Below are 16,833 nucleotides of genomic sequence, written 5' to 3' on the forward strand. Positions count from 1 at the left end.
TTTGCACCCCCTCTAGCTATGCCACTGCATATAGATTAGTATTGTGGTGGTGGTGGCTCTCCATAGTTTCAGACAGAGGGAGGTTTTGCCCAGTGCCTCCTGGAAATACCAAGAATTGAACATGGAACTTTTGTATATGGCGTATGTGCTCTGTCATTGAGCCTGTGCTTTACCATCTACCAAGGGGGAGGTCTCTTTCCAAGTTGGGACCTTCCATAGGAGTGTGACTACTCCATCCAATCACACACATCCTTGTAACAACAGAGCATGCACAAAACCTTTGTCTGTTCTCAGCTCCTGAAATTCCATGTGTCCTCATAAACTCAGTTGTCTCATTCTTCCTTTTTCAGCTGAATATAAAACCAGATCAGTGTGTGAAAATGAAGAACTGAAACTCCACTGCAAAGAATCCAAATTCCTCAACATCTATTCAGCTTCATATGGCAGGTTTGCACAAGAAAGGAACATCTGCTCCACAGAGATGGGCCGCCTCCCGCAGTTTGGTAGGTTGAAATCACAAGAATAGCGAACAGTGCCTTTCCATATTCCATGCAGGAAAGTTGATTTGAGAATGGGCACCCAGATGGGGTTGTGTTGAAGGAGCGTGTGTGCAGCTTAGGGATGATCCATTAGGAACTTCTGGCAGAAGAGACCATTATTGGTCTCCTTGGGCATATATAGAAGTGCTTTGTACATGTGTGCACTCACATGCTTCTCTGGGTTCTAGCTGCTGAGTGTATTTAAAACCAAGAAAAACATCAGGTATGCTTTTGAACAAACTATACATTTTATTCGGAAACAGACATAGAAAACAAAGGAATGGGAAGGTAAGCTTACTGTACAATCCTAGGTGTGTCTACTCAGAAGTAAGTCTCATTGAGTTCCATGGGGCTTACTCCCAATTAAATGTGTATAACTGAGGTTCTCAAACTGGGACATTGCAATGCCGGAGGACTTCAGCCTCTGCCCCCTTAAGGGGTGGGGTAAGGCAGGTTGTGATTGTGAACCAGAAGTGGGTTGCAATCGCTATTTTCACTTTCTACAAGCCGTGGGGAGTCCTCCAGAGGGATCTGTGGGGCTCCCTGCACCCCCAGACACTGGTAACAGTTAAGTTTTTAAAAGCCCCCCCCCCCCCACAGCAGTGCAATCCTGGGGATCGTTTCACTGCCTTTTCCCCAGCCCCGCACAAGCTTACCTTGGGAGTTTTACTCCTGAGACCCCCTGGTTTATAGGATTGTAACCTAAATGAACTATTAACACCTTTGCTTAGGAGTGCAGAACTCTCACTGGAATGCTCAGTTAAATATTTAATTCCATTTTTAGAAAGGATTTGGGAAATCAGCCAGAGCAAAGCTTATATTTTAGTTCTAAGAATACAATACGAATACATTTATGGTCCAGTCCTATAGGGCCTTACACTGACAGGTCTCACAATCCGTAAAGTAGGTGTCTTGCTACCAATGGCACCGGAGGTGGGAAGCCCTGCGCCAGGCAGCGAACCACCACTGGAGCAGGTAAGTCAGCGAAGGCAGCTCAGGGGATGATCATGGATGGTTCATGGTAGGGAATGGACCAGGCCAAGGGTGGTTCAGAGGTGAGAGGGAGAGGATCTTGGTGGCAGCAGCACACACCAAGATCCTGTCTTCCCTTCCTGGCCAGACCTGCCCCCCAGAAGTCTCTTTGGATGTATGCCAGCTGCCATAGGTCTAAGGAGACCCATTGGAGGCCAGGTAGCCTATGGAGAGGTAAGTAAAAAAGATATTTACTTACCTTTCAGTCAGTGACATTTCAGTTCAGTTAAAGACCTAAACACAGACAGCACTTGCTGAAACCCATCTGTTTTTTAGTGACAACAGTGTGCGAATTACTTGTAACAGAGGCCGAGTTCTCAGAGCAACTTAGAAGAGGTATCTCCTGTTTCTTTGAATGTTGGTTAAAAGGTCAGCATAAAGGTTATGTCTGCATAGAAAAATGTATGAAGCATTTTGGGACCATATACCTGCCCGCTAATTTATTACACCTCCCATTGTTTATGTCTGTCATTCCATCTTTCAACTTCTCTCTTAAACGTGAGTGAAGCTGTGTCAGGCTGCAATACTTCTCACTTATCTTTACCGCACTTACTTGCCTTGGGGTTTGCAGCAAGTGCACCAGGCAAAAAAACACAGGCAGATCTGTCTGTCAAAGCACCCAGCCCAGCCCTAAGCAATTGTAAAGCTGTACTTACTTGATCCAGATGTTCAAGGCATTTTTTCCCTTTCTGGAGACTTTGAGAATCCCACTTACTATCAAGGACTTTCAAGTATTAGGAGGTTCAGTACTTGGAGAATCAGACAAGTTAGTTCAAGTGCACATTGGTGGTGTTTTACTCTAAAGCGATGAAAACATTATAAAGATATTCCATGTTGACACAAAGCAAAGTATTAAAATCATCCCTTGGTTCCTTTGGCTTAATGGCCACACAAATTACCTCCCATCTTCTCCAAATGACTCAGGGCTCAACCCTATCCAACTTTCCAGCACTGGTAAAGCCACAATGCAACCCCAATGTAAGGGACCAAATGTTCCCATACATTTGGAGGAGGCCTCCATGACTGCCTTCCCATTACAGGATACAGCGCATGCCCCGTTAGCACACCTGCACCAGCACTGAAAAATTGGATAGGACTAGGCCCACTACTTAGCCTATTAAGTTTTTGGGAACTTGCTTCAGGTAAGCCAGAAAGCCACAGCCCTTTTCTGCTGTGCTCATTGTGTAGTCTTTTTAAGCTGGGTTCTTTTCAAATTCCTAATAGTGTTGTGTGACTAGCCTCAAGATTCAAAAGAGAATTTATTGGGCAACGGAAACTGCAGTCTTGTGCCAAAAACCGTTGGGAAAGCTTTAGGTTAAAGAACATGCCTAAAATTGTAAGTTACACTGATTGACGTAGAGCATGCATGAAAAAAGGCTGCACAAAACAGACACTAACTTGGTCAAAGGTTCACACTCAGAATTAATGTATAAATATTATTGGTTTCATTTGTATCTCACCTGTCTTCCAGGGAGCTCAGGGTAGCATACAGAACCCTCTCCAGGCCTCATTTTATGTCTATTTTATCCTCACAACAATCCTATGAGGTAGGAAAGGTAGAGAGATTGTGACTGGCCAAAGGTCACCTGGTGAGCTTCATGGCGCAGGTGAGAACTGAAAGCTTGATTTAGAGTGCAATCCTAACCAACTTTCCAGCACTGGCATAGCTCTGTCAGTGGGGCATGTGCTGTATCCTGCAGTTGGGGGGCAGTCCCAGAGGCCTCCTCAAGATAAGGCAATGTTTGTTCCCTTACCTCAGAGTTGTATTGCCCTTATGTCTGTGCTGGAAAGTGGGTTAGGATTGTGCCCTTAGATTGATTTTGTCTTTGATTTTTGGGATTATTATGATCTGTCTTGCTTGGTAAATGAGGCTTGACAAATATATCATTCAAATGTTGCATGATATGCAACAAACACACTAAAAATACAAATACTAAACATGTGCTGGCTATGTAAAGTGTTACTGCCCTAGCTCTGTACTTCCATAGCTCGCTAGTCCATGGAATTGAAAGCTTTTGTGCGCCACAGAGGAGACACCAAAGTCTACCAGCATTTGCAATGGGAGAGGCTTTAAGAATAATTGCCACTCTCATTAAGTGCGGCACAATTTATGGCGGCAGTGACTCTGAGTGATTTGCATGTCAAAACATGTCTAAAATAAAGCTAATTAGTACCTAAAAGGATCTGTACTTCAGGAACAACAGCGCCTGATCTGTTAAAGAACAGCTTAAGTCAGAGTGGACGTTTTACAGCTAAGTTGTGGAAAGGCTTTATGACCCTCTCCTTTCAGTTCCAGCTGGATGCGTGTCCATTATATGAAACCACTAGCAGGACTTGGCACCCCAACAGTTAGGAACCACCACTAATCACAGAGGATTAAAAGAGCTTAGAGAACGGAGTGCATTCTCACTCCTGAGGAGAGCACCAAAGTCGGGCTGTTTGTGTCTTTATCCTGCCTTGTACTATCTGCAGTTCTGGCCGTTTTGCAAGCTGACCTGAAAATAATTGCCTCCTAGAACTTGTCATGTGAGTTTCTGTGTCTGATTCCACCCAAATATGCTACATAGGCACAAGAGGGCAGTGAAATTCATCAAAATGACAATTCCTAGTACATTGGTGTAGCAGCAGGAGGAGTATTCCTCGCATGCACCAAGACAATTTTGAGGTTGCTTTGGTAGACCCAGATCACTAGGAGCTGCCCATCTTCACTTTCCTCAATCTAAGGTCTCACTACCTCGGCCATATACCGTGATTTGATAATACAACTTGGTTGGCAACCTTCAGTCTCGAAAGACTATGGTATAAGCCTACAGCACCCGGTATTCCCAAGCGGTCTCCCATCCAAGTACTAACCAGGCCTGACCCTGCTTAGCTTCCAAGATCAGACAAGATCGGGAATGTGCAGGGTAACAGTTGCTGTATATCAGAAGACCTCAAAATGAGAAGCCACATGATTGAGCTGGAATAAACAGTTTCAGTTGTGCAGCAGAAGCTTGTGTGTGAAACGACACTGAGGCCTGTTTCTGTGTGCACTCATGTCTACAATAGATTTTTTGTTTGAACAGGTCTATGTATATTAACACCTTTTCATTTCCCCCCCCCCCTTTCAGACTGCTTCTCTTATACAGCTTTAGACATAATCTCAAAGAAGTGTTACGGGAAACAGAGGTGTAAAATTATTGCCAACAATCATAATTTTGGAAAGCCCTGCCTGCCTGGGGTGAAAAAATATCTCAATGTCAGCTATGCCTGTGGTAAGGAAAAAACATGTGATGGAAGTTGAAGATCACACACTGTGTCTGGGTTTGATCATGCCAAATTGTGAAATAAAGATACATGCAAATAGATATTCATTTTGAAAACCTGGGCTTCTTATATCTGTGATGTGCATCATTCCCATGGCTAAATATCGGACAGTGCAACCCTATGCATGTCTACTCAGAAGCAAGCCCATTGTGTTCAATAGGACTTACCCCCAAGAAAATATATATAGGATTGCAGCTTGAGTTAGGTACAATTACAGCCCAATCCTACTCTTGTTGGGGCCACTGGGTACAGCAATGCCAAAATGTTGACCGCTGTATCTAGTGGCCCCGTGGAGGCTGCCAGAGATCTTCTTAGACCTAATTTCAAAAGTCCCCTTCCCCAAGGGTGCAGACCCTGCAACAGAGCTACTCGAGTCTGTGCCTGTGTTTTGCCATGTTTGAAGCCCAACACGGAGGATAAGATTTCAGTCGGTCCCACCCCCCTCCTGAGTCGGTCACCCCCTGTCCCACCTTCCCCTGACCTTCCCCACCCTGGAATGCCTCCCCCCACCCCCCACCCCCAAAACACGTACTGCTGCCTGGCAGTGCCACTTACCGTTACAGCTCCCATAATATCCTCCATCCAGCCCTGATTCCAGTGCTAGCACTGCCTACTCAGGGGATGCCATAAACATGCCTTACAGCACTGGTGCTAGGGCCAGATAGGACTGGGCCCTTATATAGTTACAGATTTACAAGAGCCCAGTTACCATCAATAAAATCTGAGATCAAACAAACTGGTTTGGATCCCAAGATCATACTACGGCCATCATGTGTAGATCTGGCATTATGTGGTTTGGGGATTCTTGATGTGTGATTATTGATCTTGATCTCAGCATGAAATGGGTCCATGCAATTGGCCCTGCCTTTTTGAAATTAGGTCTTTGACAGCAGCAGCATAAGATGAAGCCATGAATAAACACCTCCCATGCATGGAGAGTTATTCTACCTTGGTCTACAGTAGGGATTCTATGGAAAGATATATGAGCATGATGAAGGAAGACTTAGAACAGAATTTACAATCTGTTTGATGAATTATTTTAATCTAGGATTCATCCTCCCAATAATAATTTATGCCACACTGTTCTTCCTTCCAGTTTGCTTAGAGAGAGAGAGAGAGAGTTTAACATTAACAGTATGTTGATGTTACAGTTTTATGCAGAAGATCCACTGTCAATCACCCTTTATTACTTGATTAATTTCAAAGATATTTTCTGCCATACTTTTCTTTTTGAAACAGCTGAATCATTTACAGGTGATTTGCTACATCACTTGTTTTCTGCATAGCTCAGAGGCTGTGAGAAATGTGTGAAATGCAGGAGAAAAGGGGGCATATTCATTTTGACGGTGTTCCAAGGAATTAGGACAATGGTTGTGTTAAAAACATAAGAAAAGTCTTGCTGGATCAGGCCAAGGGCCCTTCTAGTTCAGCATCCTGTTTTCCGCAGTGGCCCACCAGCTGCCTTTGGCAAACCCACAAGTGGGAGAGAGCATACTATATCTTGCTGCTGTTCTCTGTAGTTGGTATTCAGAGACTTCTGCTAAACCTGGAGGTAGCACATAGCCATCATGGCTAGTAGCTATTGAGAGACCTGTTCTCCATGCATTTGTCCAATGCTCTTTTAAAGCTGTAACAGCTAGCAGCCATCACTGCATCTTGTGGCAGTGAATTCCACAGTCTATTTACAGTATAGTATGTGAAGAAGTACCTCCTTTTGTGTGTCCTAAATCTTCCACATATCAGTTTCATTGCATGACTCCTGGTTCTGGTATTGCAAAAGTGAGAAAGAAAATCTCTCCACACCCTCCATAATTTTATAAGCCTTAATCATATCTGCAGCCAACTTCCAAGTTAAAACAGCCCAAAAGTTGTCACCTTTTCCCATAAGGAAGATGCTCCAGCCACCTGATATTTTTGTTTGCCCTCTTTTGCACCTTTACCAGCTCCTTCTTGAGGTGTGACAACCAGAGCTGTATGCAGTATTTCAAATGTGGCTGCACCTTTGACCCGTACAGGGCAATATGTTAGTCTTCTTACAGCCCAATCCTAAAGGCACATTCCAATGTGCCTGCATGGATCCACACCACAGATTTCATTGCGGCTGCATCAGTTCTGGAAATTTGGTTAGGACTGGGCTATAAGAAAAGCTTCCAAACATCTAAAAATATTCACTGTTGTTGTCTGAGCCATTCATTCAAATGTTGATAAAGTTAAAAGGTTCTGACTAAATCCTTTGAGTAGTACCATGTGGGCACTTCCAGTGTTACAAAACAAGTAACTTTTCACTCCAAGCTGTTTCTGTAGTTCATTGCTTGCTGTTTCTAGTGCTCACTATGCTGCCCGTTTGTTTTATTGTGTTTTGATGTTGTTGGTTTTAAATTTTGTTTGGATTTCTTTCTTTGAAAGCTGATCCAATTGCTTGTGTGCAGAAGAACAGGATATCAAGGTCTTGGGAAAAAATTTATTTATTTTTAAATCCGTTTTTAAAATGGAAAGTAGGCATTTTCCAGATCTAAGGGTGAAATCAGATGTAACATTTTTAGAACAGTGGGACAGCTCTGCAAGTTTCCTCGCTGCTCTCACTTTGAATCCAGCTGCTGCTCTAGAGTCAAGTTTTGAAATGTTGGCTTTGCAAGTTTGAAGCAGAGTCCAGCTGTGTGCTGGGTTGCTTGGCTACGCTCCATGATGTCACCAAGAATCTCCCTCTGAATCCCCAGAGCAGTTCTGCACTAAAAGAAAGTTGACAGATGAATGGATAGGTGCATGAATGTTCATATCATCCTTCTAAAAATTAAAAAAAAAAAAAAGATGGAGTGTAAAGCATGGGGGTTGAGGGGAGGGAAAGATTAGTGGCTATATCAGCATTTGATTTGCTGGTATATATGGCTGCCATTTCATATTTTATTTTATTGCGATTTCATTTTTTGTTTGCAGCCACAGTAGCATAGACAGGAGAAGCTAGACCACCCTGTGACTGAGGGATGCATACACTTGTTTATATTACACATATCTTCCTAACAGGAGCTCATGGATTACTCATAGCAGTAGATGCTGAAGATAACGGACCTAAAGAGTGGCTTTGTTGTTGTTGCCATCCATATACATGGCACTTTACATAGTGTGAGAAGACAGTATAACTTCCATATTAGGGAGTAAGCCAAACATGTGGGCCTTGATCAAAGGTCAACTCTTGTGGTGGCACCTTTATAATAACTGTTTTGAACCTTTATCATCAAAGACTTCTGCTCTGTACCAGCAAGGGTGTTCTGTGCACAGAACCAAGTTTCTTTACACAGATATATTTGCTGGTGTGAGTCCTGAAGTGTTGGACAAAAATCGGGTGTCAAACATCAAGGACTGCATGCATAAGAACCATTTGATCAGGTCCCAAACTCACCACTTGGTCAACTTTGTCAGCACCAAACCCCCACTTCTGGAGTGGAAGGATAGTGAGTTCAGTATTTCCCTCCCCAAACAGTTGAGTGGTGCTGATAGTGCCAGCCAGCACTTTGGCAAATGGATACATGTTATGAATAGCCCACTGTGCAAGTTGGGACTGTGAATCTGCAGAGTGAAGACTTTGCAGGATTTCCATCCCTCCCCAAATGCAAGTAAGCAAACTTTGCTCATTTGCACAGCTTGACATGACTGGTACTGTTCCATTGCCTATTCTGGAAAGTAGCATAAATGGGGGGAGGGTCATGAATAATTATGTAAAAAGTTTAAAAATCAGTACATAACATTTTAATTTTTATTTGCAGTTCCCAAATTCATTTTTGCAGAAGTGAATCCAATGGTTACTAATCTAAATCCTTCTTGGACAACAAAAGAAGGTGAATATGGTCATCTTTATGGATCACTAAGATTTGTCTGTAAGAACCTACAAGAATTTGATTGCATAGAATAAGGCTGAAACCTAGAATACAGCTGCCCAGTACACATTTAGGACATGTTTAAAGAATGGAACAAGTGTGCTCAACCCACACATGAAGATTGGGAAGATCGCAAAGCAGCATTTGCAATTTAATGTCTTCCTTTAACATTAATGGGGTGTCTCTAAGACAGAATTCCAGTCTCAATGGCAGGAGGGCCCATTGCTCAGTGGTGGTTCATGTGCTTTGTCTGTGGAAGATCCCAGGCTCAGTCCCTGTGACACCTGCTAACATTATCTCATCAGACTGGACATTCTTTGTGATTCACCAGCAATGTCTTTAGGCTGAGGTAACCTTTTCAACTGTGTTTTATTTTTATGCCATGTGAACCGTGTCTCCTTAGAGCTGAAACAATAGTGAAGCAAAGGCATTTTAAAGTCAGCATTCTCTCCTAGGTAGGATATGAGAAGCTTTCATTTGGTCAGCAAATATCTATTTAAATGGTACAGAAATGGGATTTGGCAGACCTCTCAACGGCAGCATAATCTAGCAAATGTATTTTTTGTGTTCTTTTCACAGGCATAAATTTTGATCCAAAAGAATCAAGATTTCCAAAGAAAAATGGAATTATAGTTAGCAACAGTTTGGCTACATTTGCTTACATTAAAGGTAAAACCATTGGGTATTATTTTCTTACATTATGATCAGTAATCCAGTTACATTAAATATGCTGAAAATTAAAGCCACGTATTGAACCCAAACTGTAAAGTTATGCCAAGTGTCTTTGTGCATGAGGAGTTTTATAGAAGAAAAGTCCATCACAGGTTACAAGCTGTATGTGTTTTAGGCTACCTCAGAATGCCAGGTACAAGGGAGTAGCAACAGGGTGCAGGTCTCTTGTTGTCTTCTGTGCTCCCTGAGGCATCTGGTGGGCCACTGTGAGATCCCGGAAGTTGGATTAGATGGACCTTTGGCCTGGTTCAGCAGGGCTCTTCTTATGTTCTTATGTCCCTTTCTGGCAGCAGTCATTTTGTGGCAGGGGGGGGAGTGTTAGAAACATAGGGTGTAATCCTCACCCCTTATGTCAGTACTTTAAAGCACTGGTATAGCGGTGCCGATGGGACATGTGCTGCATCCTGCAGTTGGGTGGCATTCATGGAGGCCTCCTCATAGTAAGGGAATGTTTGTTCCCTTACCTCAGAGCTGCATTGCCCTTATGTCAGTGCTGGAAAGCACTGACATAAGGGGTTAGGATTCTGCCCATAGTTTTCTGATGTAGTGTGGGGAGTTGCTGTCCTGTCAGGGAGAAGGGAGCGGAAAAACCCAGGTAAGCGCACATAAGTATCACAGGGACTCTTTGGAGTGCAATCATAACAATGTGCATTTCTGTAACCTCTTCAGTCCCATACTGTGGCAGATTACAGCCACATTGTTTGAGAGAGAGGTCATTTCTGCTGCTGAACATTTAGAACTCCTAGGAATTAAGTCACTTCTTTCAGAATCCATATCTTGCATTATTCAGCCACAAGCAAAAATAGAGGCATTTCCAGGGAGAAACTTGGCATCAGCTCTCCTCTAGTAACACGAAACAATTAAAACAAAGAGGAATAGCTGAAACCACAGAAGACTTTTTAGGCAGACAGGAAGTAACAGTTTTGCATTTAGGCTTAGTTCTTATGCAAACATGATGTAAAGGGACCTAAAAATATGTCCTAACTACAGAACATTATACAGGCATACTTTACTTTCAGAAAGCATCCATTGATTCTTCTAATCTCAGGCTAAGGTGACCATATTAAACCTTCAGCCCCACCTCTTGTTGAATCAAGGCTAACTCAATGTAGAACTGGATGCAGTTCAGTCCTGCCACATCTTTGCCCCGCCTTAGATGTTACATAGGCAATCGCTTCTTTGAAACTATTCCAACACGCTCAAATCTCACCCCACTTCAAAAGCCGGCATCTGAGAGAGAAGGCACCTGTGAAATTTGAGGTGGTACTGTCACCCAAGAACACTGTACTTTGTTAGCTTTTGTACAGTCCTCAGTTACCTCACAATAGGACTTCAAAGAGTCTCTGCAGGTACAGTATTCAGTATGAAGTTCCAGAACTGAAAACAGCTGTACCTGTTCATAAGCCTTCTTGTTCTTCTCTGTAGCAACTTTTGGGGTAGCTGTAGTAAGCTTTTCAGTGGGATGCTGACAGAAGGCCAAAGAGCTAAGCTACCCCACTCCATGTGCCATAATCCCAATTAGGATTGCCACCCAGCTGTTTTTTGTGAAAAGAGACACTTGTCAGTGCATTCTCCCACAAACAGGGAGATCCTTTCAGTGAATCCTTTCAGGTAAGGTTAGTGGGCTTGATGTGAGTGTGGTCTTGAAAAGACTGGTCCAACAGTTCAGGGCCAGTTTTCAGAAGAGACATTTCAGAAGAACATTTTCAGAAGAGACAGCGAACAGTGCCTCTCTTTATAAGACTCTAGTCTGGGATTTTGTTTCTAATTTCAGATCACCCTGAAAGAGCTGCTCTCTTGTTTGTATCTAGTGTTTGTGTTGGCCTAGTGCTCACACTCTGTGCTCTGGTGATACACGTGTCATGCACAAAGGACTATGAAAAACTGCAGAGGAAGAGAGAATGCTTGGTGCCAGAGGACAACAAAGCTGATGAAACTAGCGAAGAGGAGGAGGAGGAGGAAGAGAGGGAGGAGTCTTCTGATTCTGACTTTCCTGATGAACTGGCTGAGTTCTGCAGGACTTCTTATTCAGCTTATTGTTCAATGGATCCAGCTGAACTTGCTGAAAGGATAGAGCGGCGTGAACAGATCATTCAAGAAATCTGGATGAGCAGCGGCTTGGATGCTTCTCCTACTAGAAGTCTCAGCCCATTTTATGTCAATGAACAGCAATGCATTTGTTTTGGATAACATGCAATGTGTTTGTAAAGGATGTACCTTCTGTGAAGGAGCATTTGCCAACTCTATGTAATTATTTGCAAAGTAAAACTATATTATTAATTATAATAAAAATAATACTTTTAAATGTGCAGTTGTGTGATGTATTCCAGATCCCAGGCTTTGAGTAGGTATTGACAAAACAGTGCCAGACATTTTGCACTAAGGAAATTACATTTTCCATTGTTATTGAAGATAAATAGCAAGGCTGCTACAGAACTAAGTGGCTCATGCGGCAGACCTCTGTTCAGATAAACCTGTAGACAAATTCTCCTTGGTTCAGGCCAACCATATCAAAGTTCAATCAGAAATGTATTCCTGCCTTTAAGTAGAAAGTCTCCAGTGTTTAACTGCAATCTGCAGGGAACTGAAAAGAACAAAAAGAGGAAGAATGTCACTTCCGACTCGCAGTATTTAGGAGCTGTCTGTACTTTCCTTATATGGAGCCTGCACGTTCAGGTAGTAGTATGAAATATACTGAGGCATGGGGTGGATTTTGGCTTTTTATTTCCTATTGTTTAAAGTTTAAAAAAAACTGGGACCATGGGAAAAAATGAGGAAAAGGGCGCATTTTTCCAATGACTAATTAGTGAGCTCATACTGAACTGGAAAATCTTCAGTCTGATTCATTTCCTATTAAGGGAGGAAGCTAATAGACTTGTTAAGAAGTCTCCCATTTCTTTGCTTTTTAAAAATGAATATGGGAATCGCACGCACGTATAACCCCTCCCCCCCAATGGCTTGAGCTAGCTGGCCAGAAGCAGAAAGCATTGAGTACATGGCAGGAGAAGAACCGTGAGAAACAACATGGGGATCTGATTTATACCAGGTCAGATTATTGGTCAGTCTAGCTCAGTACTGTCTGCTCTAAATGGCAGTAGCAGAAATGGCACAAATCTCGGAAATCAATTGTTCAGTTGCACCTCTTATTAACTTCTTATTTGCTGTCATTAAACACAAGTTGCCAGATCCTGAGATGTGCAAATAAGCTCTGTGCTGCAAAGACTCAGGACGCTAGCATTGCAAGGATTGTATGCTTCCATTGTTAAAATAGTTTTTATAGCTTAGCATGAACATTAGATAATTTAATGTGGTCAGGCCAAGCTAGCCATGTGACATTTTTAACCTAGTCGCACCAAACCATCTCCTGACAGCTCACAATATTAGTGTTTAACAGCAAAACATCAACAATAATTTATACAACTTGATGACTCACAAAAGCTAAGATATTGTGCCCAAGAATCATCTGTTTGTCATGTTCACATGTTCTGCTATCAAGTGCTTTGAGTGTTGGTTTTCAAGGACAACGTATGAAGCAACCCCTAGAAGCGAACAATTAAAAGAGTGAAAAAGAACCTGGGGAGGGAGGGGGAAGAGATATAGTTTTTAGAAGTGCCCTGAAAAAAAAAATAACTAGGCTGGGAGAAAACAACCAAGCTGTGTGGCAAAGCCGGCTTTGAATTCTGCTGGCGACTATTTTAACCTAGCAGGAGCAATTGGCTGTTGCTGAATAACGGTGGGACACGAATGCTGAAACAGCAAGAAAGCTTACCACCCTGGCCAGTATTTTTTTTCTTTCTGTTCTGAACCAAAGGCCAAAGATGCAATTAAACCATGCAGCATAGGTCACCAGCAGCATTCAAGAAGAGGGTTTCCAAAGCTATCAGTGAAAGGAAAGCGGAGAAGTAGGTTTTTTGTGTTAAAATACAATGGCATTGCTTCATTAACCAATATTGCAAAGGATAACTTGCAAGCTCTTTGACTGACTGTGTGTGCCCTAAAGGCACTGCCTACTTCTTGGGTCATGTTCCTCTTCTACCTTCCATGAATTACATATGCATAGGAAAACACCACATTCTGTTACAACAAATAACGTAAGTAATGAAGGCTCAACGTGCATGTGTTTTTCCTACTGTGTATTCCTTTGAAGACCAGGCCCACCTAGGAATCTAATGCTTATCATCAGGATTGCCCATTCTGCAGCTAAAAAGAAGTTGAATATTAATCCTTTTTTGAACCCCAGCCTTTTATCCAAACCTATTCAACTGTTGCATGTACAACATTTGTCTGAGGCCCAGAGCTTGCAGCTGCACCTCAGTGGTTTTTCCAAGAAGCTGTTGTAATCAGCCAGCCAGGGCACTGCTTTCGGAAAGGTATAGTGAAGATATCGGATAGGTTCGGCATCACATTTGTGTAAAGTTGAGGTTTCCTTCCTCTCAAGCGAGAACCTGAAGCAATTGGTACGGAGGAAGTTTGAAAATGCAAACATTTTGGAAGTCATTCAACTGGGCTTGACTTAAGCACTGTGAAGTGCTTTGATGCCTTGTAACTCAATCTCATGCATCGTAATATAGCTGCTGAGCAACACAGACAAACTTGGAAATGTTCACTCCAAGTTGCACAATGAAAGCTGTCTGGAAGCTGAAAGTACTTGCTGTGTGTGTGTGTGTGTGTGTGTGTGTGTGTGTGTGTGTTTAAACATTAGATTGCTTTTATGATTCAGGACACTGTTTTCAATGCAAAATAAAAAAATAAAAAATCAAAGTTTGTTAATAGATCAGCTGCCACAGTGCAGAATTCTATCTCAGGCTGTGAGATCCAGAGTTAAACCATTTGTCTTTCTGTCCAAAATGTACAGTTTTAAGAAGCACTGAATTAAACTACCTGACCTAATCAGCTAGGGATGGTGTATACATTGTCCCTTGGTTGCCAAACATGGCCATAGTTCCACCCATAATAGTGAGATGGGACTGTAAATTGGCTCTATGTAGGAGGAATCCTGTCAAATATAATAACCCTTAGGGAGCCATGGAATTTTTATTTGAACCTATGCAAAATACATAAGAATCACTGTTCTCAAAATACCACCCCAAGAGATTTTCTGGGAAGAGCAGTGCAAGTTCAGTGTATTTTGTTATCCTGTGTTTTTCATAGGGCTATGAGAAGGGCCATGTTGAGGAATCAGCATCTAAATATTTTTGGTGGGATTCTCAGTATTGAAACACATTGTCCGACACCTTGCAGATAGAAGAAACAAGTAGAAGACATGAGGAAGTAGAGCAGGCTTCCTTGCACTTGTCTGCCAAACCTAGTACAGCCTTCAGGAAGATTTGAGATACCTGACATATTGAATAAAGATGGTGATGGTACATGAATGTGCTGGGAATGCCACAAAAGCTAGTCTTTGTTTGGACATGAACAACTTGACAAAAGAGGATATACAGATGCATGCCAAGTCCTTGAAACTGCCTCTTTGAACTTTTCTGTGTTATTGGGACTCCACCTGTGAAGAATAAATGAGGTGGCCCAGACATGTCCTAGCAGATAGGGGAACACTGTCTCAGTTGCCTCTTTATTGGGCAATGGCCGGAATGACAACACAACAAAGTTGTAGTAATGGCTCCATGATTTTCAAAACACCACAAAACATTAAAAGCTCCAGAAACATCCATTAGTTCAGGAGAAGAGTGCTTCTCACAGTGACCAGAAGGCCATCCCATACATAAATGCTGTGGTCAGGAATATGAGTTGGAAGAAAATTGATTCCTGGGCCAGGAGCAACTACCTATCAGTGCAGTTTATTTACTACAGTATGTACATGCCACCCACTAGTGTAGCTGATGCGGAGTTACATGGGTCACAGGACCCTGGGCAGCACTCTTCTGGGGCCAGCCACTAGGGTCCTGCCTCCCTTGCTTGTCCCCCGCCTCCTCTGAACGCAACTGGAACTGTGCTCTGGTCGCATCTGGAGGGTGCTCTGAGGCCTGGGAAGGCTGCACCTGGCCTCCCTGGGGGTCAGAAAACCTTTAAGGCCTCTAGGATGCCGTGGAAGGTTACTTCTGGTTTTTCTGGAAAATGGGACATGATGTTATAAAGCCCAGGGAAGTTCTCCCGGGGCCTCAGAAGTCCTTAAAACATCACTGGTCTGGTTATGTTTGAAGGGGGCGCAGACGGCCCTGGAAGGTGTGCCCTGGTGGCACACCTTCCAGTTACGCTGCTGATGACTCAAGGCTGTTATGCAGGTTGAACATAAACACAATTTTCAATGGGGTTTTTACATGTATTATTCCATGAGAAAATCTCACAGAACCTCCATTTCTCCAGGTGTTTTCCCTTCATAGGGCAGTCACGTAGTGGAAATGTGCAAGATCCCTCAAGGAGATAGGGTGTGGTGTCAACAGTGGCCCCTTGCTCTGACAGGTCTGGGAAGCATGGGCTTAACCCCAGGGCCTTAGATTGCAGTGAGTGTGCTGCACAGCTGCAGCAACTTGGAGGCAACCAGATCCTCAGGAAGAAAAGCAGCGCCTGAAGGATGGAAAGGGTGTGGGTAACAGGAGGAGGAAAGGTTGGAGGAAGGAAAGAGGACTAACTAACTAACTGACTGACAGATAGACTGACTAACAGACTGGATAATAGACTGACTGACAAACTGACTGGAGACTGGAGTCTGGCTGCCCAGCCCAGGGACTATCAAAAGCTTAGGTGCTGCTGTGGTTGGAGCAGAAAGGAAGGAGGATCTCAGCAGCCCCACAGGCAAGCTAACAACTTGTTGCTTTCCTACTGGTGCTGGGGTTCAGTCGTAGTTCTGTACGTCACAAGAGCTAGCCTTGTTTGAATCAGGGGGACTAATTAGCTTAAAGTGGGCACAAGTTCTCTAGACCAAGTTTGGAAATGGAGTTTGGCAAAACAAGTCTTCATCCTGGCCGCTGACTTCTTATCTTTCCAAGCTCTTGCAGGCAGCAGCATCAAGCTTCAGACTGCTTTCTCAAAGTTGCTATCCATTTCTTTTTTCCAGCTGAGTCCTCCACACTCCACTCCTCAGCAAAGAGACATCAGCGGTCTATCACTCTTTCTTGATCTCTCAGCCTTGGCCCCCCATCCAAGCAACTGATTCTGCTTAGCTACTCAGGCTAGGTGACAGCTCAACCTCCAGACCAGACCTCCTGCCCAGTTCTTTAAGTGCCAGGCTGTTGACCACTAGACCTGAGCTTGTTGAAACTGCAAAGAGCATTTAGGGCCACACAGGTTTCTCATGGCTTTTAATGCCACAGGAGGACTAATTTTTCTTAGGACTGATGTCATGGCCTGATATCATGCCCATCTGTAGGTGAATGATATCTCCGTTAGCCCCACAA

General features: G+C 43.2%; 1 protein-coding gene and 1 pseudogene across 2 annotated transcripts in view; one reads left to right on the forward strand and one right to left on the reverse strand.

Annotated features, from left to right (window-relative positions):
- EVA1C (eva-1 homolog C) overlaps window positions 1-11,744 on the forward strand; it is a 44,614-nt gene extending 32,870 nt beyond the window's left edge. Inside the window, exons 4-8 of one of the 2 annotated variants that reach the window (XM_066619082.1) lie at window positions 351-503; window positions 4,682-4,825; window positions 8,639-8,710; window positions 9,329-9,418; window positions 11,256-11,744. In XM_066619082.1, the coding sequence (XP_066475179.1) occupies window positions 351-503; window positions 4,682-4,825; window positions 8,639-8,710; window positions 9,329-9,418; window positions 11,256-11,671 (875 nt within the window). In that variant the 3' untranslated portion in view covers window positions 11,672-11,744. The remainder of the gene's footprint in view (window positions 1-350; window positions 504-4,681; window positions 4,826-8,638; window positions 8,711-9,328; window positions 9,419-11,255) is intronic. The other variant, XM_066619083.1, reaches the window with a different exon arrangement.
- Window positions 4,376-4,495, reverse strand: LOC136647223 (5S ribosomal RNA; annotated as a pseudogene).
- Window positions 11,745-16,833: the final 5,089 nt, after the last annotated feature.

The sequence above is a fragment of the Tiliqua scincoides genome, chromosome 3 (genome assembly GCF_035046505.1).
Source record: "Tiliqua scincoides isolate rTilSci1 chromosome 3, rTilSci1.hap2, whole genome shotgun sequence".
Classification (NCBI taxonomy): domain Eukaryota; kingdom Metazoa; phylum Chordata; class Lepidosauria; order Squamata; family Scincidae; genus Tiliqua; species Tiliqua scincoides.